At 39.6% G+C, this 21,995-nt stretch overlaps 2 protein-coding genes across 2 annotated transcripts in view; one reads left to right on the forward strand and one right to left on the reverse strand.

Annotated features, from left to right (window-relative positions):
* The first annotated feature begins 2,123 nt into the window (after window positions 1-2,123).
* LOC102845991 (chromosome unknown open reading frame, human C18orf21) lies at window positions 2,124-9,727 on the forward strand. The gene is made up of 5 exons (XM_006889187.1): window positions 2,124-2,200; window positions 2,331-2,353; window positions 3,908-4,107; window positions 6,542-6,732; window positions 9,541-9,727. The coding sequence occupies exons 1-5, from the start codon at window positions 2,124-2,126 to the stop codon at window positions 9,725-9,727; spliced, it is 678 nt and encodes a 225-aa protein (XP_006889249.1).
* An 11,103-nt stretch (window positions 9,728-20,830) lies between these two features.
* The window catches only part of RPRD1A (regulation of nuclear pre-mRNA domain containing 1A), a 65,806-nt gene continuing 64,641 nt past the window's right edge, over window positions 20,831-21,995 (reverse strand). The window contains exon 7 of the mRNA XM_006889188.1: window positions 20,831-20,980. Coding sequence (XP_006889250.1) covers window positions 20,831-20,980 — 150 coding nt within the window. The remainder of the gene's footprint in view (window positions 20,981-21,995) is intronic.

Here is a 21,995-nt window from a genome sequence, read left to right on the forward strand (position 1 = left end):
GAATCGATCGAAGCTGACCCTCCAGCGGGCTTTCAGAGACCATAAAGTGAGAGAAGACTGCACTTTTTCTCCCGAAGCGGTGCAGCTGGATTCGAACCTCCAGCTCGGCGCCACCTGTGGGTTGGCAGTGCAACTACCTACGGACTATGCCACCGGAGTTCCTTGTTAAGAGAATTTAACTTTTTAAAAAGAGAATAAGCCCTCTGTTGCCATACTGTGGGTCTGGAATGACCCTTTCCTTCCTGGAAGACCTGCTACGCTGTGGCCAACGGCCCCACCCCACGCATGTCCTGTTGTTGTTGTTGTTGTTGTTGTTATATGTCCTCCAGCCACCAATAGCTGGGAACCCCGACCTCTCCTCAGCCAATCTCAGTCTCCGACAGACCTAATCCCATTGCTCCAGTCATTGAGTCAATCCATCCCATCATGGGTCTTCCTCTCTGTGATGTCCCTCCACCCTTCCAAGCATGATGTCCTTCTCTGCCTTCTAATCTACATATATTTCTCCACACCTATTCAATCTGTACACTGAGCAAAGCATTTGAAAAACTGGACTCGATGAAGAGGAATGTGGCATCAGGATCACAGGAAGACTGCTTCACACTAAGGACACACAACCTTACTTGCTGAGAGTGAAGAGGGTTTTGTTAACACCTCAGGAACAAAGACTATAGAGTTCAATATGGATTGGATCTCAACACCAAAAAGTAAAAAATCCTCATCACTAAACTGATAAGAAACATCATGATAAATGGAGAAATTGAAATTGTCAACAACTTCATCTTACTTGGATCTACAATTAACAACACCGTTGGTACAAGCAGTCAGGAGATCAGGAAATTTACTGCAATGAGCAAGTGTTCTGACAGGGACTTCAGCTGTCAGTAATGAGGTCAGCTTGAGGACTAAGGTGTGCCTGATCAAGGCTATGGTCTTTTCAATTACTTGTTACGCATCTGAGAGCTGGAAAATGAATAAGGATAACAGAAGAATTTATGCCTTTGAGCTATGGTGTTGGACAAGAGCACTGTATACTGCATAGATTATAAAAAAAAAAAAAGAAAGAAAGAAAAGAAAACCATGGATGTGATTCCACCACTGTTACATTCTAGCTAGGCACCTATAATTGAAAGGCCTAGACTCCATCTCTAAGCTCCCTGTCAACTTTCGCATTCTGTGATAAGTCTAACTTGAATATGATAGAATTGCGCAAAAAAAGCATCTGATTTGGAGGCTGTTCTGGGTTTGAGTGTGGCCTCTACTGTCTTCTTACTGGTTGTATGATATTCCCCCCAAAGCCTCAGTATTTTCATCTGTAAAATGGAAACACTACTAATTCACACTGTTGCTGTGAGGCTTAAATATGATAATGGGTATTAAATGCTTTGTACATAGAAGAGGATAAATTGCTTTACTGATAATAAAGGAGAGTTTACCGCCCTCTCCCTGAAAAAAAACAAAATCAAAACCATAACAAAAACTCAACAACAACAAAAAACCCAAACAAAAAAAAAAAAGTGCAGCCAGAGTGCACCACAGAGGCAAGGATGGCCAAACTTTTTCATACTTTGGGCATGTTGCTAGAAAAGACATCATGCTTGGAAAGGTGGAAGGGTAGGCAGAAGAGAGGAAGACTCAATGAGACGGACTGACACACTGACCACAGCAATGGGTGTACCAGAGATGGTGAGGAAGGTACAGGACCGGACAGGGTTCATCTCTGTTGTTCATAGGGTGGCTGAGCAGTACTGGCCTCTACAGCACTTAACGGCAACTACCTAAAGGAAGAAGTGGCTGTGAGGAATTGCAACCGGGGCTGAAGCGTTGACAAGTAGATAGGAGAGCGAGCAGGACACTCAGCCCCTGACTTTTAACACTTCTACCAGATCAAGCTCCCTCCGTCCACGCCCACGTACTAATGCAAGAACTACGCCCAGACAATCCAAGGGGAGGGTGGGGCCGAGGCCGAAGAGGCGGGGCAGAGACCACGCCCACGTGCAATGTGGGCCGCGAAAGACGCCGGAACCTCTTCACCGGTGGTGCGTGTTTCCAAAGGGAAGCCGGAATCAAAGCGACCACGCTAACAAGCATACTTCCGGCGTGTCCGGGTCCCATTGACGACTATGGGGCAGAGACGCTACCTAGAGGCTGCGGCGCGGAAACTCCAAGCCAGCTGCCCGAGCCAGGCCCGTTATCTCCTGTAAGAGATGGCAGGGAAGCGAAGCGGGCGGCGGGCGGGCGGCGGGCTCTCCTGTAAGAGAAGGCAGGGAGGCGAAGCGGGCGGCGGCGAGGCGTTCCTTTGTCCCCTCATGAGTCTCATTCTCTTGCAGCTGGACCTACAGTTTGTCAGACGGTAGGGAGGACACCCGCTCGCCCCCCTCCATTCAGCAAGGTCCTCCGAATGACCTGAAAGAGAAACCCGATTGATACACTTCCCTCATACAAACCTCGCAGTGGCGTCTAAATATCCCCGCAACCTAGCGATTTGCCACGAATCTGGCTCTCCCTACTTCGTCTGGATGATTGCAGCAGCCTCCAAGCATTTCTAAAGACGGTTCTTAATCTGGATAAAAACAGAAGCTAGATTATGTCACTTCTTTGCTGCAAACTCTCAGATGACTTCCCATCTCGGGAAAAGCCCCTTCGTCCCGGGCCTCCGGAGCGCATGGCGGCCTGGCCCCTCCTGGCTTCCCTCTCCCCCCGTCACCCCGGCCTCATCGCTGATGTTTGAGGTTCCAGCTGCTTCTCCATTCTGCCTGGAAGTCTTGTCACATTATCTGCTCACATTCCTTCCTCTCTTTCTCCTGATTTCTTTGCAAGTTTCTAGTCAAAGAAACCTCGCCACCCTGTTTTCCATTCATGCACCTTCATCGCTATTTCCTGTCCCTCTGTCGTTAGTACAGTGTCTTGACACATGTTGGGTGCTGCTGAGTGGTTGACCCACAGCAACCCTGTGTGACAGAATACTACTGCCCCCTCCATGGCGTTTGCATGTTGCAGCCTTTACCCAGTAAAATAAATGAATTTTACTTTTGGCAGAGTGAAGGTATGAGCATGGACACGGTTCTAAGCTCTTTTTGGTTATGTTTCGTTAGAGCTGTATCTTAAGTGCTTCCTAGATGCCATGTAAAAATGTAAATAAGTAGGTGGCTGATTCCTTCAGTTGAAGTCACATCACCGCCAGGCCCACATCTTCCCCTCCTTTTCCACTGCATTTCTTTCCAAAAGCCCTGTACCAATTAACAAATGCCATTTTCTTTTTTTTTATTTTTACAAATGCCATTTTCAAATACCATTTATTCTCTTCTATGACTGCTTTTGTCCAGGCTTCTCTCTAAAATGTTTCTGGCTATTCCATGCACTGTTTTTTAAGTTTCTGTTTTATTTTCATTTGCTTTTGTTTCCTTCTATTATTTGTTAGTTCCATTATGTGAGCTCCTGAGACAGAGTTCACATCATTGTACCTTCACAGGCTAGCATGATAGATGGCTAGTAGATGTGTCCTTGATTGCTTCAAAGCCTGTGGGAAGTCATTTGTCCTGTGTGACATGCAGGCAGAGCCCAGCCCACAAACTACAAAACCACCAGGCTAAATCTCAAAATTATCTGACAGCATCATTTGTTACTTGGTGATCAGTGAGTTTGTAAAATTGGTGAGACAGCCTTTTTCACACAGCACCAAAGGGTGGGCCTTGCCTATCTGTTGCTGAAAAAGAGTAAATGCCATTTTGCGATGTAAAATTGTTACCAAATTCTGTTAATTCTCCTATTTTTACTTTGCTTTAAAATGTCTGTCTGCTCATATTAACTATCAAGATACTTTTTCTTTTTTTACACATAGTACAAAGTTTGCAGTAAGAATAGACCCTGATTTTCTGAATCCTAAGTCTCACTTGTATAATTTTAGATACTAAGAACACTTCTGAAGAAACATGTCCCCACTGTTTCCAGTTGCTGATGTTGGATAACTCTAGAGTGCGTCTCAAACCCAAGCTCAAAATGACACCCCAAATACAGAGACTTCTTAATCGAGAAGCAAAAGGTTATACGCTAACTTTTAAAGAAGCAAAACTCGTGAAAAAGTACAGAGACTCCAGTAGTGTATTGGTAAGAATTTGGTTCCAATATTATGTGTAAATAGAATTTGCCTTCCATTTTCTTAACATTGGTTAAAAACTATTCTGAATATAACTTAGAGATTTGCAGTAGTCTCTTTCAGTTATCGAAATACATGCTCTCAAGGGAGGTCTGGTAGCCACTCCAGTCCCAAAGGCATGTGGTTCAAATCCACCAGCTGCTCCATGAAAGGATGGGCAGCCCCTGAAAACTCATTGGAGGGTTAACTATGGGTCAGTTCCAGTTCTATGGTCCTCAGAATAGATGCTCTGATTGCTGTTGTCAGCCTTGACTCATAACTCTCCACTGGGTTTCCAAGGCTATAAATCACAGAGGATGGCTTAGTCAGCTGTCATCCTTACCTGGTGGATTTTAATTACTAGAATGACTCAGCTTTTGGGTCAGCAGCAGAACTCTTTATGGACTTCCTCACCAGGACTCCCTATAAAAATATACGTAAGTTTAGGGGGGAAAAAAAACCCAAAAAATCTTTCTACTGATTACTGTCATCAAGAACAAAGCTTATTTTTCTTTTTCATGATAATATAAACCAGTTTGGAATGCTCAGAGTTGTTCCCAGATCTCATATTGAATAGTTATATTTTAACACAATTATTGCAACAGATTTGATGAATGAATTACTCTTTCTTGAGCTTACAGGTATGGTTTTACCTGAATTGCAGTTAGTCGCTACATTGCTTTGAATTAATGGCCTTTTTCTTTAAAGTTCTGCTTTGTCATTGTTTCTCCCTCTGTGTCTGAATGTGTGTTTTGAGTTCAGTAATCATGAGTGCATCAGGTGTTCCTTCACTAAAGATCTGTGGATTTGTCATATGCCAGGTAATGTTAAGTACTGGGGATATAAAATGGAATAAAAGAACCAAAATCAAGTAACTGCTGTGGATACATTTTATGTCCTACATGGGCAGTGTCAGGTATTCATCATATAGTCAGGTGCCCACTCACTGCCAGGCACTGTGCTAGACAATAGGTATTATGGCCGTTTATGTCTGGCTCATAACTACAGTCAGTAATAAGTGAGATTGAGGGACACATTTAAGGATTTACCAACATTGCACAAGTGCCCACCTTTGGTTTTGTCATAAAACTGACTTTAAAGGAGAAAAGAAGAATGTTCATATGAGTAGAAGTCAACTTTCTTCCTCCAGGAACAACTGTAGTTTAAAAAAAAAAAATCATAGCTACATACCCAGGAAATGTTTTTAAATGAAAGGGGAAGAAATGCTGTTTTTTTGTTTTTTGTTTTTTTAAGAAATGCTGTTTTAACAAACCAGACAGTTGTTAGAAAATGTCATTGCTGTGTTCATGTTTGCCTTTTAACTGACTGTTGGTAAGATCCAGCAAGCATTCTTTACCTGGCTTTGCCCTGGCCTCAGTATAGACAGGAAGTAGTTAAAGTAAGGACACAATTTACACATGCCATCTCCAGCTGTATATGGATATCCTAATGGCTTATTTGATCCCTTCAGGTAGGCGAAATGGTTACTCATAAAGGGGAACTTCCTGAAAGTTTGATGTCTGAAGTACTCCTGTTGGGGGGAGGTGGAGGAAAATAGTGCAAGGTAGAGGAGAATGTCACAACGCAGGTTCATGCTGTGGACTGAGTTGGGTCATAGGAAGGCTGCCTACTAGCATCTTCCTGGCCTGATGCTAAGCGTCACTGTCTTGCAAGTTCCTGACCTCACAGACTTACATGTCATGTATTTTAATCAGAAATCAGCTAAAAGGGGGTGGTGTGTTTATTTTGCTATACAGAAGCTTAAAAAGAAAAATGGAAAGCAACTTAGAGGTAAGCTTTGATACATGCATATATGCCTTTTTATGAATACCAGGGCAGTTCTCACCTAAAGCAATGTGTAATTTACTGAAACATGGGCTAAATCCTGTGTATTGTGAGTTAGGTTTGTAAAAGGGAAGCATGTAGCTAGAAAGTAGACCATTTCTTAATCTTGAAAAGAACATTACCCTCTAGAGCTAATAACAGACATGAAGAAGGGAGGAGGCTCAGTTAAATTTTCAGTAATTTTTAAACTCAAAAGTCTTGAGATTCATCTGGTGAGTGGCGTAAGCAAACAGTTTTCAATTAAATCATCTCCAATTTCTTCTCCATTTGCTCAAGCATGTTTTTACATTGAAAGAGTTAAGTTTATCTTTTAAAAAGTTTAATATACATCTTTAGCCATTAATAATTTACAGGTCATTTTGGAATTTTAAAAACGTTCTACTTCCTTGATTTTATAATTTTAAAATGTGTTCTAATTCCTTCTGCTAGATTATAAACTCCCCAAGAGCAGCTTCTGTATCACTGTTCTGGTCTTTTATGTCCATAAATAAGTGAATGCCCTAAATATGTGCTTTATTGAATTATAACCCACAAGCCTGATACCTCCTCTCTTTTTGGCAGTTGGTTACTTGTAAAACATGCAACAGGACAGTGAAACATTGTGGTAAAAGTAGACGCTTTCTATCATCGACAAGCAATCCTAGCACTCCTCAGTCTTCCCTGAAGACACCCCAGAGAAAGACTCCAAGTTCTGCAAACTCAAACCATGAGAGGTTCAGTTCCACAGGGAAGAGTCCATCATTGATTTTCAGGTACCTTCATTCACTGATTTTATTTAATGGCCAATGTTAACTCTTAGGTTATTTCTTCTCATTTATATTTTGCTATTATGCACACAGAGTCAGTACTAACTTACAGCTGCTCCTCCCACACCCAAGTTGGTTTTCAGAGGCTCTAAATAGCAGGAGAGATTGCTCGTCCTCCCTTAAAGCACAGCTGGTGGATGTGACCTGCGTGCCTCTGGAATTGCAGCACAGCTTCTTACTAGGAGGCCACCAGAGCTCCCTCCTGTTTGATACAGTCTTTAAATGCACCGAGAGACAGCCTTGGGCTTTCCCTCGCATCCATACTCTTTTCTTTGTCATAAATTTCAATGTTTTCTAATTCTCACCTCAAAGCCTATGACTTGCAGGTATATTCATTACTTCAAACCTCTGGACCAGTTCTCAGCTGCCTGCTATATATAACCACCTCAGCTCCCCTCTACATCCAAGAGTTCACTTTGTCCTCACAGCTAATTACTCAAATCTGCTCATCCTCTCTTGTTCAAATTCTTTGTTCTGTATGGAACAACCCCTTCTGTAGTCAGGTCTAAAATGACAGCTACTTTTGGCAACTCTTACTCCTTTGGTCCTTATCCAGGCTGCTGCCAATTTCTACCTTAGAGTTTGCATCATTTCTCCCTAGTGCTGTTCTGTCTCGGGACTTTACTCGCTGCCTCTAATCTGAGGCTTTTGTAATAAAATTACAGCAAATGGACAAAGTGCCCGGCATAGCTTTCTAGCCTTATTATCTAGCACCAGCTCTGCTTGCAGTCGTTTTGCTTTAATCTGTCCTAATATACCAGGCAAGCTGAACCACTCACAATATACTTTTGTGTTGTAAACTTTTACTCCTGCTCTTTCATCTGCCATAAACTAGAAATCTAATTGATTAGGAGTTTAAGAAATGAAACACTAATCTTCAGTACTAACTCAGTATAGTCGTCAGTAAATGTTATATTTAATTGCATAGAAACTAAAAGGAATTTTTGAAAAGTTGTTAACAAAAGAGAAACTGCATCGGATAGTCTCTTGAACATAAGTAAATGAAATTAAGCAAGGACTGGATTATCTCTGATTATACTGAGTTGAAATTTATAAAACTGGATACCATTAAATATTCAAATCTAGTTTCTCTATACTGAGGTAATTATTTTTATATTTAGTTTCATAAGAATATATAGATGTTTCTAGTTTGTTAGATAAATACAGATTAAAGATAATCTGGTTTATATTTCATTATCTTTCAAAGAGATCTACAGCTTCTAAGTCACCTGTAGCTCACACAGGCCCCCTTCAAGTTTCCAAGGCTGTAAATTATTACAGTTGCCTGCTTCCTACAGAGCAGCTGACAGATGCAGACCATTCAGTTTAATTAAAAATAATTCCACTGCAGTTAGACCATACAGCTTCTTAGATATATGGAGCAATAGAAAAACATTTTACCATAGATAGGAAGTTGGGAGAATGGACAGACTGATAAACCCTAAGAAAAGGATCAGGAAGGATGAAACCTAGGTGGAGAGATGAAGCAACTGTAGAGGCACAAATAAACATCAGATGGAGAATGACTTATTCAACAGATGTTTATTCAGAGTTTCTCTGGCATGTTCTAAGCTCAGAATATACAATTAGAAGTGTAAAGCTTCTGCATTTTTTTCAAATTTTTTTTTATTATTATTACTTTATTATTGTGTGTGTGTGTGTGTGTGTGTGTGTGTGCGTGTGTACCGTCAAATCGGATCTGACTGGTACAGGAGGAGATTGTCCCTCCTTTCCCGGCAGAGCATCTGGTGGATTTGAACCGTGCACCTCTGGGATTGCAGTGCAGCTTCTTGCCACTAGGCCACCAGAGCTCCCCAAGCTTCTGCATTTTATGAAACATTATAATGAGGAAGATCCAATAAATTGTACCTACACGTGTATGTGGATTGAAATCCTTCACTTTTAAGAACGGAAGCGGTCTTGACCTGTGAAGAAAGAACAGTTATGTTTTTTAAAGTTCTTGCCCAGACTTGTCACATTTAAATGGAACTCAGACCTGATAATACTCCATCTGCCACCAGCCTTTTTGTGTGTGCAAAACCAACCAACCCAAGCCAGAAGTCACTGCCTTTGAGTCAACTCCAACTCACACTGAACCTCCACTGGGTTTCTCAAGCTATAAATCTTAAAGGAGACTGTCTCCTCAGAGTGGCTAGTGGATTCAAACCCCTGACCTTTGTTAGTGTAACATGCTGTTCGCTACACCACCAGAGCTGCTTTCATGTGTGTTTACTCACTCATTCATTGACACTGGGGAGGAACCTACTCACAGGTCCATTGGGATTCTGAGGCTGTCAGCTGCGTGGTAGGAGATGGCCTATGTCTCATGTGATTCCTGTATGGTCTATTCAAACTAGGGCTCAAAGTGATTACAGAGTAATCATCATCAACTCCAGGCTGACCCTCCAGTGAGTTTTCCTAGGCTGTAAATTGCATAAGAAGAGATTAACCATCTTCTGTGGATCAGCTAGTGGATTCACACTGGTAGAGGCTTGGCCTTTGGGTTGGCAGCAAGACTCCCTATGGACTATGCCACTAGAGGTCCCTTGTATGTTAGAACCTCCTATATGTTACATACAGCCAGTACCATCACTGTGCATATATGGCCATAATATAGAGGAGCAGCAGCTCTGGTAGCAGTAATGTGAGCTGAACAGGAAGAACAATTTTTAAATTGTCATTTGTCTGTAAAACTATGATGGTTTTTTGTTTTGTTTTAATTCTTACTGTGTGTGCTTTTATGTCTCCTTTCAGAACACCTATGTCTGGACAGTCAACACCCGCGTCTAGACAGTCAACACCCACTTTCTCTTCTTCTTCTTCTTCCAAGAGCATGAGCAAAAGGAAGAAGCAGGTCTCTCAACTAAAATTGTTGCTCAGTCAACAGGAATCCCAGAAAAGTCCAAGGATGGACTTTAGAAATTTCTTGTCTTCTCTGTAAAGGATGGATTCTGGAAATAAATATCTAATGTACTTTCTAAAGCTAAATCAGAAAAACAACATTGTTTTAAAAGCTTTTCATTGTTCTTGAAATACATAAATACTTGATTCAAGAGTAAACTTTTCTTGGCATCATTTGCTGTTTATGGGAGAAAATACCTAATCGGAATGAATAAAGTCTGCTTAGCACTCATATGAGTATCAGAAATAGGAAAAATAAAAAATTTAAGTTTCTGAGAAATGGTGAAGATGTATGTAGGTGTGGATTGTTATTTTCATATTCCTCTGCCTTAATTTTTATATCATTTCTAAGAAAATGAAGACATTTTTTGAGGTTTATGAACTTGTGACATTTTCTTCTGCGTATCTTCAAGCTCATTGCGAATTCAGGAAAAAGGAAACTATGAACTCAGAAATGACGAAAGGCTTCAGGTCTTTTATTCATGGGGTATGTGTGAGGAACTTGACAGCAATCAAGACTAAGCCACAGACCAAAGTGCCCAGGCCTCCCCTTTGCAGTACCAGGGTCAATACCTAGGTCCTAACAAATGCTTGCTTTAGGCTTTTTCTTAAATTCTTACAAGAAGAATCTTTCTTTCAGAGCTTCATGCTCTTCAGTGTGATAATCTAAGAAACTTCTCTCCTTGATGACCCGAGGCTCACAGTCATCGATGTTTTCAGAATGCCCACTGCTCTCTCCAGCACTAGGCCTCTGCACATCCTTTTTCTTTAGTACTGTACTCCTCCCCATCCCCACAGTATGTAACCCTGCCATTTCCTGCTGCTCACTGCCTGCTCCACTACTAGTGGCCTTGTTCAGGCTTAGAGCTCTCACCTGTGTGTCCCAGCGTCTCGCTTATTACTTAGAACGGAGCAGGTTCTAAGTTCTGCACATATTCACTGACTTAGCCCACCTGTTTCACCCATGAGGTTTAGAAATAAGGTCCTTTCTGGCCAGTGACTGGAGAGCAGAAACTTGTAGGTAGAAAACTGATCCCATTTCTTTGGTTGCCAGTGAAGATACCATGAATTCTTGCTTGTATCTATACTGTTTGACAGAGGATCTCTGGACATACCTAAAGAAAATACTAGGATTAGAGTATAAAGCTAAAAGTGCATTTTAGGAGGAAGTAGGAGTAAATCTCTGTAATCTTGGATTAGACAGTGGTTTTTGAGATGGGACACTAAAAGCACAAGCCAACAAAGGAAACCATAAAAAAACTAAAAACTGTTGTGCTTCAATAAACATCAAGAAAATGAAAAGACCCACCAGAAGAGAAAATATTTGTACATTATATATTTAATAGGGAAAAGGCCTCTAGAATTATAAAGAACTTGTATCATTCAATAATAATAAAAAAAAAAATGGAGAAAGTATGTGAATAGTTCTCCAAAGAAAATATGTAAATGGCCAATAAGCATGTGGAAGGTGCTCAATTTTATTAGTCATTGTTAATGTGCCATCAAGTCAACTCTGACTCATATAGTAAGTCTGTGCCTTGCCCAGTTCCACAGTGAGAGAACACTTCCTGCCCACTAGGATGACTAAAGGAAAACATTAAGTAAAAAGTATTTGTAAAGATATATAAAAGTAAGTATATCTACCTACCTCATCAGGATGCTATGAGGATTCAATGAGTTGAGACCTGAAAAACACCTACAAGAGTGAATGGTATATTTAAAGAGTTTAACACGTTTTTGCTGTTACCATTATTAATCAACAAACCATCAATATAACACATAAACATTAACTCCAATAATAAGACCACTACAATAAGAACCTTGGTAGCTGTCCTTTGAATACAGACAACTAATAACTTAGGCCAACAGTTAATTATAAAAGTATTTTTTAATTCTTTTTTAGTTGTGATTATATCAATACTTAGCCAATATAACTTGATCTCAGGTATTTAAGCTCAAGTACAAATCAAGGCTGTGTGGTACTCTTATAACTTACATTGGTGGCTGAAACTGAATATATTAATTCATTTCATGACATGTAGAAAACCTGATTGGCTAAAAAACAAAAAAACCCACACAAACCTGAGTGGCTCAACATTCGGTATTATGTACAAAAGGTTCTTCTAGGCTGGTGTGGTCCTCCTAATAACTCACTGCAAGAGGATCCTGAAATAATTCCAACTGCTTTTTACTTTTTCAAGGTCAGAAATGACATCAACACTTTGGAAATGACATTTTTTCAATGAATCCAGCATCCCAAAATGTTAATTCTAGGCCCTGGGTACAATTATCAAGTGTCATCAATGTCAACAGACAAACGAATGCAACAGTACCTGGGTTTAAAGACAGTTTTCAGTGTATTTTATTTATCTTTGTGTTTAAACTCATCTTGATAATAGAGCTTTAAAATTGTCTTGTTCACACCTATCAGTTTTGAGAACATTTTCTTACTAAACTTAATATAGCTATAAACCATAAACCCTGCAATATACCAAAGACATGTTTAAATTTATAACAGCATTTTTTAAATCCAATTTTAAAAAGTATAATAAAAGTAGGTTTATCACAAAACATTTTTTGTTTCCCATGGTTATTTCATCATTTCATTTTGGGCTTAGTAAAGGATAATATAAATAATTCTAATGACTACCAAGTAATAAAACTTTGACCAAAATGTTGAAAATGTTGCATGGATCAAAACATGTCATATCTGTATTACTTCATTTATACTACGTACAGATTTGAAGTCATAACAGTTTTTTTAAAAACCTTGGTTTAATAGTGGCGGTCTTGGAAAGACATACGAGTCCTTTTAAAAAGGAGATTTTTCTAACTTGAGCTTTATGCCACAGTGCAAAAACTGCTGAAAGAAACTATTCTAATCAATCAGTAAGCTCCATCAATAGCAGTTAGTTTCCTGTTTGTTCCTGGAGAAAATGAAATTCAAATATAAAAACAGATAATGCTTTAGGATGTTGATGTAAAATTTTACTGCAACTGTAATTGCTCTGCTTCTGTCAGTGGAAATAAAAGCAAGATAGCAAAGAGAAATGAACTCAAAGGAAGTTGGCAATCTTATTCCTTATGCTAGGAAAATCCATGGGGAGACCAGCAACTCAAGTAGGGAGAACACCAAGCAAGAGTGGCATTTGCCTCCAGGTAGGGCGTGCACAGCTGTCTGCTAGGCAAAGCTGTTGTTGTTTGTTGCCTGTCTAGTCGTACATAGAGTTTCCGGCAGCAAGCCATTTCGGAAGTGGATGCTGCTCTTGCTTCCAGGCTTGATTTCGTCAGGAAGCTCCAGCCAACAGTGTCCACCATGGGTACCCATTACCACGACTAGGTAAAGCTACAAGGAGCTAAACACGAAGGTGGCCTGGGTCCTGCAGGGCTCAGACATGATCTTGAAATGAATGAAAACAGTGCTTCATTTCCAGCAGTTACTCCATCTATCTGCAATCTGGTAGCTCAGATCACAAAACCTCTGAAAGTGCTGTTCCCATTTTATGGCAGACAGTGTAACTCAATTACACACAGATTCCAGAGACAGATTTGGGACAAATACTGTACACCATTTTATATCTTAACTATCAAGAGTTAGGGAAAGGTAATGACAGGTAAACATGAATGTTTTGGAAAAAACATGCTGCATGATTTAAGTATTTTAAAACATTTAACTAATGCTTTCACAAGCAAAAGAAAATATTCTTGACTGACAAATACGACTTGATTTAATTAAAATTTTCAATTTTGTATCTTCCATATACCATGAAGTTAAAATGTGTTGTAGAAGTCTAAAATTCACTACATTCTATTTTAGTTTTAAACTTGGCGAAATCTGATTTCATTTTTTTTTTTTTATTATTTTTGTGTGCGTGTACCGTCAAATCAGATCTGACTGGTACAGGAGGAGATTGTCCCTCCTTCCCCAGCAGAGCATCTGGTGGATTTGAACCGTTCGCCTCTGGGATTGTAGTTGCAGCTCCTTGCCACTAGGCCACCAGAGCTCCCCTTGATTTCATTTTTTATAGCATAAAAAATTTTGGAAAGAAATCACATGGAATTCAGTAATGAAAATGACCTAACCACTAGTGACATAATTACAGCAGGTAATGAGAATTCTTTCAAAAGTTACACATATGATAGCCCACATGGCATTCTGATCTTTTTCAGAAGAATTACTACTCTCAGAAGAATGGTGAGATTTATTAGGCAATTAAATTAAATAAGAAATTATGGAGGTGTTTTTCAGGGTAGAAGGTGTGAGGGTGATCTACAATTGGTGAAGAGCATTTCTTGGCTTGTCAGAAAGACATACTATTAACATTACTTTGGCTAAGCCAGGTTCTTTGACCCCTTGTAAAAGTCTCCCATTTATGAGGAGATAGGTCTCTCTTTCAGGTAAAAGTACTGGATACCCACAACTTGAGTGTGTAAATACTGTTAAGGGCTGTCACATCAGAACCAACCCAGAGCTGAGTCTCCAGGGGGTTTCCAGAGGCGGTAAATCACTGGAGTACAATAATGCAGGAGGCTCTCCATCTTCTTCCCCTGGAGCCACTCATGGATTCAAACTGTGTGCCTTTGGGTTGACAACACAGTTCCTTGCCCCTAGGCTACCAGAGCTTCCTGTGTTGAAGTATGTGATGCCCAGATCAAACCTGAAACTTGCACGTCCATCAGAATTACCTAGGGACCTTGTTAAAAAGCCTTATTAGTAGTCCCCCATTCCCTAATTTTCTTCTTTAGTAAGTTTGAGGCCTGAGAATTTACATGTCTAAAAATTTCCCAGCCGTTTAGGAGAAATACATTAGTTTAAAAATAAAAGTAAGCTGCAGAAAGTCAAGGCCTTCAATATGGACTGAAGTTCTCTATCAAGAAAACATAGATTCTCACCACTGGGCCAATTACCAGCATCATAATAGATGAAGAGATTGAGATTGTTAACAGCTTTAGTTTGCTTGGCTCCACAGTCAACACTCTTGGCACCAGCAGCAGGAAATTAAAAAACTAATTGCATTGGGAAAGTCTGCTGTCAGAGACCTCTCCAAAGTACTAAAGAGCAAAGATGTCAGTCTGGAGACTAAGGTGTGCCTGATACATGGTCTTTGCAATCACTTGCAATGCATCAGAGAGCTGGACAATGACTAGAGATGACAGAAGGAGAACTGATGCCTTTGAGCTCTGGTGTTGGAGAAGAGTATTGAATATACATGGACAGCTAAGAGAAAAACAGGTTCATGCTGGAGAAGGTGAAACCAGGCTGCTCCATGGAGGCAAGGATTCTGAAACTTCATCTGAAATACTTGGGACATGTTTCAAGGGGGGACCAGTCCCTGGAAAGGGACATCATGTTTGTGAGGGTGGACAGTAGAGGAGAAGAAGACCCTTAATGAGATGGATTGATTGTGTGACTGGGGTAATGGGGGTAGGTGTGTCAGAGACAGTAAGAATGGCACAGGATAGAGCAGAGTTTAGGGCTGTTGTACATAGGGTTGCTATGAGTCACAGGTGACTTGACAACACATAACAAGCTTTGGTCAATTCGGAAAATTGTCATTATATCCCATTATTTCATTGCCACTGGATATAAACAGAAATGCAGCTAACTGGCCTCTATATATCCTCCAAAGCCTTAAATACAGCACTCATTCACTCATTGTCCTGAAGTCAGTGCCAATTCATAGCTGACTCTCCAGTAAGCTTCCAATGCTGTGAACAGCAAAGGAGTAGGTTATCCATCTTTCTCCTGTGAAACCGGTGGTGGATTCAAACCCCTAGAGGTGTCTTTGGGTTAACAGCATGCTTCCCTACAGACGATATCACCAGTGCTCCCTTTAAGCAGAGCAGTCCTCAGTAATGTTGTCTAGAATATCTTTATCAATAGCTCATTTTAACTCTGCTTTGTTAATGCAAAAATTATTCTTAAAAAATTTCAGCATACGTTTCCACCGTAAGTCTCATCCTTAAATTGTACTTCTTTACCTAAAACAATGCTGAACTCCATCCATCTTTAGCTACAACACTGCTTCTGTATGTATTTACTTAGTTACTTTAACATTTACTATTGTTGTTGTTATGCACTGTCGAGTTAGAACTGACCCATAGCTGATCCTCCAGCAGAGGCAATAAATCATATGAGAAGAATACAGCCCATCTTTCTCCCACTGAGCAGCTGGTGGACTTGAACTGCATGCCTTCGGGTTGGCAGCACAACTCCTTATCACCAGGCCACTAGAGCTCCTTATTTTACTATAATCTGACATTATGCAGAATGTGCACTTGATGATAGAAAGTCTACACAAACCATCAATTTGAGAGGTAGCAGTTACAGAGAACAACCTCAGGGGCCAAATAATACCAACAACAAACATGTACGCTTTCTAGCAGAGTACAAAAGCATTACAAAGTGCTTAGAGAATGCTATCTAAATAATGCAGTGTCAGGAGTAATATTATAAATAAAAGATGGAAACTGAGTTTGAATCCCAGTCTGACCATCTGCCTGTTCTGCTGTGTGACTGTTCTGTCCCAATACTTAGACTCATTTCCGTTTTCCCACGTGTAAAACTGAAATTAGAGAATCTAACCCAAAGCACATGGAAAATGTTTAGAAAAATTCCTGGAACACCGTAAACACTATACACAGGTTAGTTACTACCCTTCTCATATGCTGTAGAGAAGAATTTGCTTTGTAGACCATTGTCTTTTCAAAGAGGAGTCCAGGAACAACCTGCAACCGAATCACCTTGCCAGAGAGCTCCACTTGTGCAGTCTGTTGCCTGCTGCACTTCAAACCCAAAGGCTGTGCTTCTCCCAAGGTTCAAATCCACTAGCGCTTCCTTGGGAGAAAAGTGGACATGCTCCTTCTGCTATGAGTCTCAGAAACCCAACAGAGGAGCATTATGAGTTGGAACTGACTTGATGGCAGTAAATTTGAAGTTCAGTCATCTGGTGAATTTGTTTAAAGCACAAATTTCTAAGTCCCAATAACCTAAAATAGAATCTCTGGGGATAAGATCAAGGAATTTGTTTTCACAAACAAGCTTCATGATTTTCACTGTTGTTGTTGTTGTTGTTATGTGCCGTCGAGTCGCTTGGATTTTCACTGTACAAAACCCATTAGTATGGAGGTGGTAAATATGGGATGGGGACGGAAGGCATCCCAATTCTGAGAAAATAGCCAAATGTCATCCGGAATCGAAGATCAGAACACTGAGTCTTCCAAGCCTTCAGGATGTTCCAATCACCTGAATCACAAGAACTTGTGACCTCCTTTGCAAATGCTCCAAGTGAGTCTTATCAAAGGAGTTTCACAAAGACCAGCCTCGTGGTTCCTATGGATTCTTGTTATGTGCAGTGGAGATGGAACCAACTGGTAGCTGACCCTCCAAGGGGTCTTCAGAGGCTGTAAATCACATGGAAGGAGGCTGCCAATCTTTCTCCTGTGGATGGATTTATAATACTCCTCAATTTGGTTTTAAAATTAAGGTACAGAAAGAAGGCTTGTCATGCAAGGAGGAGTTCAAAGTACCAAGTAAAGCCATTCACTCAAAAGCTCTTAGGAAGTACTACTAAGCAACAGAGCCCAGGTGATCTCTCAGCTGTGAGCCAGCAGGTCAGTGGTCTGAATCCACCAGCAACTTTCACAGCCTTGGAGGCTGGATGAGGGTCACTGTATGTCAGCACTGACTAGGCAGCAGTGGGTTCTGGTTTGGGTTTTGAGCAATTAAGCACAAAACCCCAGTATTGTTCTCTGTCTGTAAGTAAGGTTGTTGAATACAGCCAGGCCTTTGCCAGTACGTGTGGCCCCACTCTACCCCATATACAATTCACTAGGTTCACAAAAATAACCTACACGTTTCAAAAAGAACAGAAAATTTTATTAAGAACATCTTATACTGTCGTCAGATACAGCCAAAGAAAAAGAGTAAACAAACAAGCAGACTTCATCTTCCCGTGTGCTGCGGCCACTTCTGAGCACGCTGCTGTGGATGGCTGGATTACACTTGTCAAGAAATGCTCTGTATCAAGAAATTCATTAACACAACATTCCTCTTCTATACAGAGAAGAATGGGGTTTACACTTTAAAAAGCTTTGAAATAGTGCAACAACTATGAAACAAGACTACATCTTTAGGAGCTATTCCTTAATAGAATACAAAGCAGTTGTAGTTTTATGCTATTTTATGTAATGCTAGTTTTTTTCAGAAAGGAAAATTCAAGAAGGAAGATTTTAATTTTCCCAATTAACTCCTATAAGCTTCTGAATATTTTCTCTCTAAAGGTTTCTCAGAACCAGTTCAGTGACTGTATTAGATGAAATGCTCACTTAGACATCTTATTCTCTTAACTCTGCAAATCAAGCTGCTCAGACCAGTTCAGCTTTTGCTGATTCTGAAGGATTTCGTACAGAAAAACCCTGATTCAGAGTGCACATAAGAAGCAGTATCAAAACAGCTGCAATGGAGTGGCTTTCAGGGGAGAGCAGAGCTGGTACGCTCAGACCCCCAGGCTACCCCCATGGTCTTTTACTTACTATAGTGACGGCAGGAGCAGACAGAGCCAGGAAATCCACTCAAATTGCCACTCCAGAAAGGTCTCTGCACGGTTTGTGGAGAAGTGAATGAGGATATCCATTCGGACCATGGTATCCCTAGACAAACTTGGTGATGTGCTCTTTAAGGGCCAAGCCGAACTGCACTCAAAGATGCATGATTTGCCTCAGATATACAGGAAAGAAAATGCTCATGATTTAATCCTACTTCATGAGAATAGGAAGCCTTCCTTCCAGACATGACGACTACATGCTGCTAAGGCTTACCGTGTTAACAGTCCTAAGGCTGAAAACACGGCACTAATTCTAGACCACACTTCTCGTGTTTACAGGAAATGAATCAGCAAACAACTGAGGCTCTGTGGATTATTGGTCAGAGGAGGGGCTGAGGGTGGGTTTCAGGTTCTTGAATAATCACTATCACAAAACCCATGAAGCTCTTTAAAAAAATAATACATTTTTATCATAAATATTTAGAGCTGATACTGGCATTAAAATCAGCATCTAAGTCAGAAGTCTATCTTGAACAGTGAAAATATTTCAACAAACTCCTATAAGATCTCAAATCTCTCCAGGAGTATACAGCTTATAAATTAGTTTGAAAGGGGAAGAAAAAAGTATCTTAAATGGATAAGTTATCAATTTAGCAGATCATAAATAAGGTTAAGATGCTGAAAATAAGTTGACATTCTACCAGGCTTTACTTTCACATAAACAACAAAAGACTACCTTACTTGGTATATTTTTCTAATAGGTTACAAAAGTTTTCTAATCATCCATTTGCTATCTTTCCATATGGAATCATTTTCATCTGTTTCTACATCCAGTGACAGAAGTACATAGTACAAACAGATCCAACTTGAGATACTCCAATGTGTGCATCTGTTTACTACATGCCATGTCCATATTTAGGCTCACATGACAAATACTGGACAGGATCTATGATTAGCAATTTGTCAACCACGTTACGAGTTAAGTATTTTAACTGTTAAGTGGATTAGGTTCTTGAGTGAGCTTTTTGTGATAGTCTCTATAGGTAATTTACCATTGGTTCAGTAAGAAAATGTGCCCCAAGTCCCAAACGCTAGGTAAAAAACTTTAGAATCTAGCCCATATATAGATGGTGACTGTTTCTAAGTGTCACTACTATGGGGAGACATCAAATCATTAATAGCACTGTTTCCAAAATCATTGGTTATTAAAAGCAAATGTCCACTTTCTCCTTCACATGTAAATTAATTTTAACTCTATCCTCTAATACTGACAAAGAAATAGAGTGCAGTCATTCACACTAGTGAGACATAATTGGTTATAAGATTTAAAAGGAGCAGTCGTATTGACTATTCTAATTTGAATCTGCTCAGAAAAATAAAAATGTCTACAGTAATAAATGAAAAAAAAATTATCTTAAGTCATCATTGGATGCAAATCCACGACTTATCAATGCACCTTAACAGAAAGTATAAGGGCATGCAACTGTTGTAACACACAGGGTTAGATAGAAAGAAAAGGTGGAAAGTACAGTGGTTTTGGTAACTCTGAATATACAAATATAAAATTTACCAGATCTACCCTGTAATGTTAACATTGCTTAATTCTCAAATTTACACTCATTCAGAACTTTGAGGAAACATTAAAAATGTTCCAAGTTACATTACTGAATGTTATTGAATATTGTATTCTTGACCTATTAGAGCTAAAAATACTATTGTTTTTAAAGCTATGTGGCTAAGGGAGTTACAAAAGTATTCTTTTCTATTTCTTTTAATCCCTTAGATGCCTTTATATTAAAGGGGTTGGTTAAATTAAAAGGAGGTTGACTTGACAAATATCCATCAGTTCCAGAATCAAAGTTACCCTTTTAGCAGAGTGTCAAAATTTGTAACATTTCCAAAGCATTTTCATATTAATATCTTATTCTAAAGAATTTCATCAAGAAGTCTCTGTTTAACACTAAGTTTTCTACTCTAGCAGTCATGATGAAATCACAATTGTAGAAAAGATATTCTAGATTTTGAGCCGACTTTCAAAGTAACATCCATGTTTAGTGTTAGGTTACAGACCTCTAGGAAATAAGCAATCAAAGGCATTGAGAGGCACACACCGATATTCTGGTTGGAGAGAAGGGGAAAGATTAAGTTAGAACATTCAGTCCCTTATCCAATCAAGTCCTAACTACACCATAATAAAGTCACAAACAGTTCCTGATTCATTTTTCCTCTTTAGAAATGACACAGTATACAGTGATTACATACTGAAGAAAGTAAAGAAAAACATCTGAAAATACATGAGGAAATAGAAACATGAAACCTCACAAGGCTCTGGATCAAAAAAATTTACAAAAGATCTTTTGAAAATAATCACTATTTGGAGCTTATTAATACACAGAGATCATGTTGTTTAAACTAAGTTATGTTAATTTACCAATAAAATAGTAAACAAACCAACATTTTAAACAATTTTATAAATTACTTGTTTCTTTTGTTAGTGTCACTCTGTCAACAATATACAAAAATAATGCTACAGGACTAGTCACCTAACCTGTCTCCATTTCTTGCAAAGTCCTGGAGCTCTGGAAAGAGACTAGTCATCAATCCTCACTGTAGATGTCCCCCGCAAAAGGCAGGTGCATGTGGCCTCCAGTGACATTGGGCAACCGAGACAAGTCTGGCAGGCTCTGGATCCGGGACCTGAGTTCTTTGCGCACCAGGGAGACCCTGGCTAACTTGCGCTTATATTCCTGTAACATTAAAATACTTTCATTAGCACTCTGGGAGTTTAGAGGAAAACCTAGCACCATACTCAGTTAATGATAAAAAAAAAATATTACAAGATGAGTTTTAGCATCAAGAGGTTAAAGCAATACATAACCAGAAAAATGTTATTACTTTAAAAACTCATGTTAATATACTTAACATAATCAGATACTAACCTGTTTTAATTTTATTTAACGTTTACAAATTATATTGATTTTTCACCCACTTGTTTTAGAACAGCACTTACAATTCATTACTTAATGATGTGTGATCAACCCCTTATCAGAGTCTTCCACCCAACTTATCTATGAATTTTTATTCCCCTTTCTCATACTTACATCCTTAATAATCATTTAAGAATCAGTCTACCCCTATGTAAACCATTCCTCTGCTTTGTAGAATTGCAGTTTTCTATCATAACAGTTCTTTTGTGATGGACTTATTTTCTTTATATCCTCTAGATTTATCTCTTTTGTGAATTCTTTATTGTTTTCTCAGTGTACTTAATACTCCACTGTGTGAATACGCCATAGTTCTCCTATTCATGTCTGTTGATGGACACTTGGGCATTTCCACCTCTTTGCTGTTGTAAATAATGCTAAAATAAAAATGAGTGTCCATTTCTTTGGGAGGTGTATCTCTAGTAGTGGGGTTGCATGATCAAATGGATCACTCTGTTCCTAACTTTCTAAGGATGCATCAAACTGCCTTCTATTGTGGTTGTGCAAAGTCACATTTCCAGGTATCACTGAATTTGGCTAAGAAAACTTACATAGTGGAAAGGAATTGTGCTGCTAATCCAAAGGTACACAGCTCAAATCCATCAGCTACTACCCAGGAGGAAGACAGGGAAATCTCCTGTGTGATTTACTGCCTCTGAAAACTCACTGGACTGTCAGCTATGTGCCTGTTCCAACTCAAAGGTATTCAACAATTAAGGACCTACAAGCAGGAGAAGATAAAATAGGTGAGTGGGACCTTCTAAGAATCAAATCCCTA

Source organism: Elephantulus edwardii, unplaced genomic scaffold (assembly GCF_000299155.1).
Source record: "Elephantulus edwardii isolate Elephantulus edwardi_28Jun2011 unplaced genomic scaffold, EleEdw1.0 scaffold00076, whole genome shotgun sequence".
NCBI classification, from domain to species: Eukaryota; Metazoa; Chordata; class Mammalia; order Macroscelidea; family Macroscelididae; genus Elephantulus; species Elephantulus edwardii.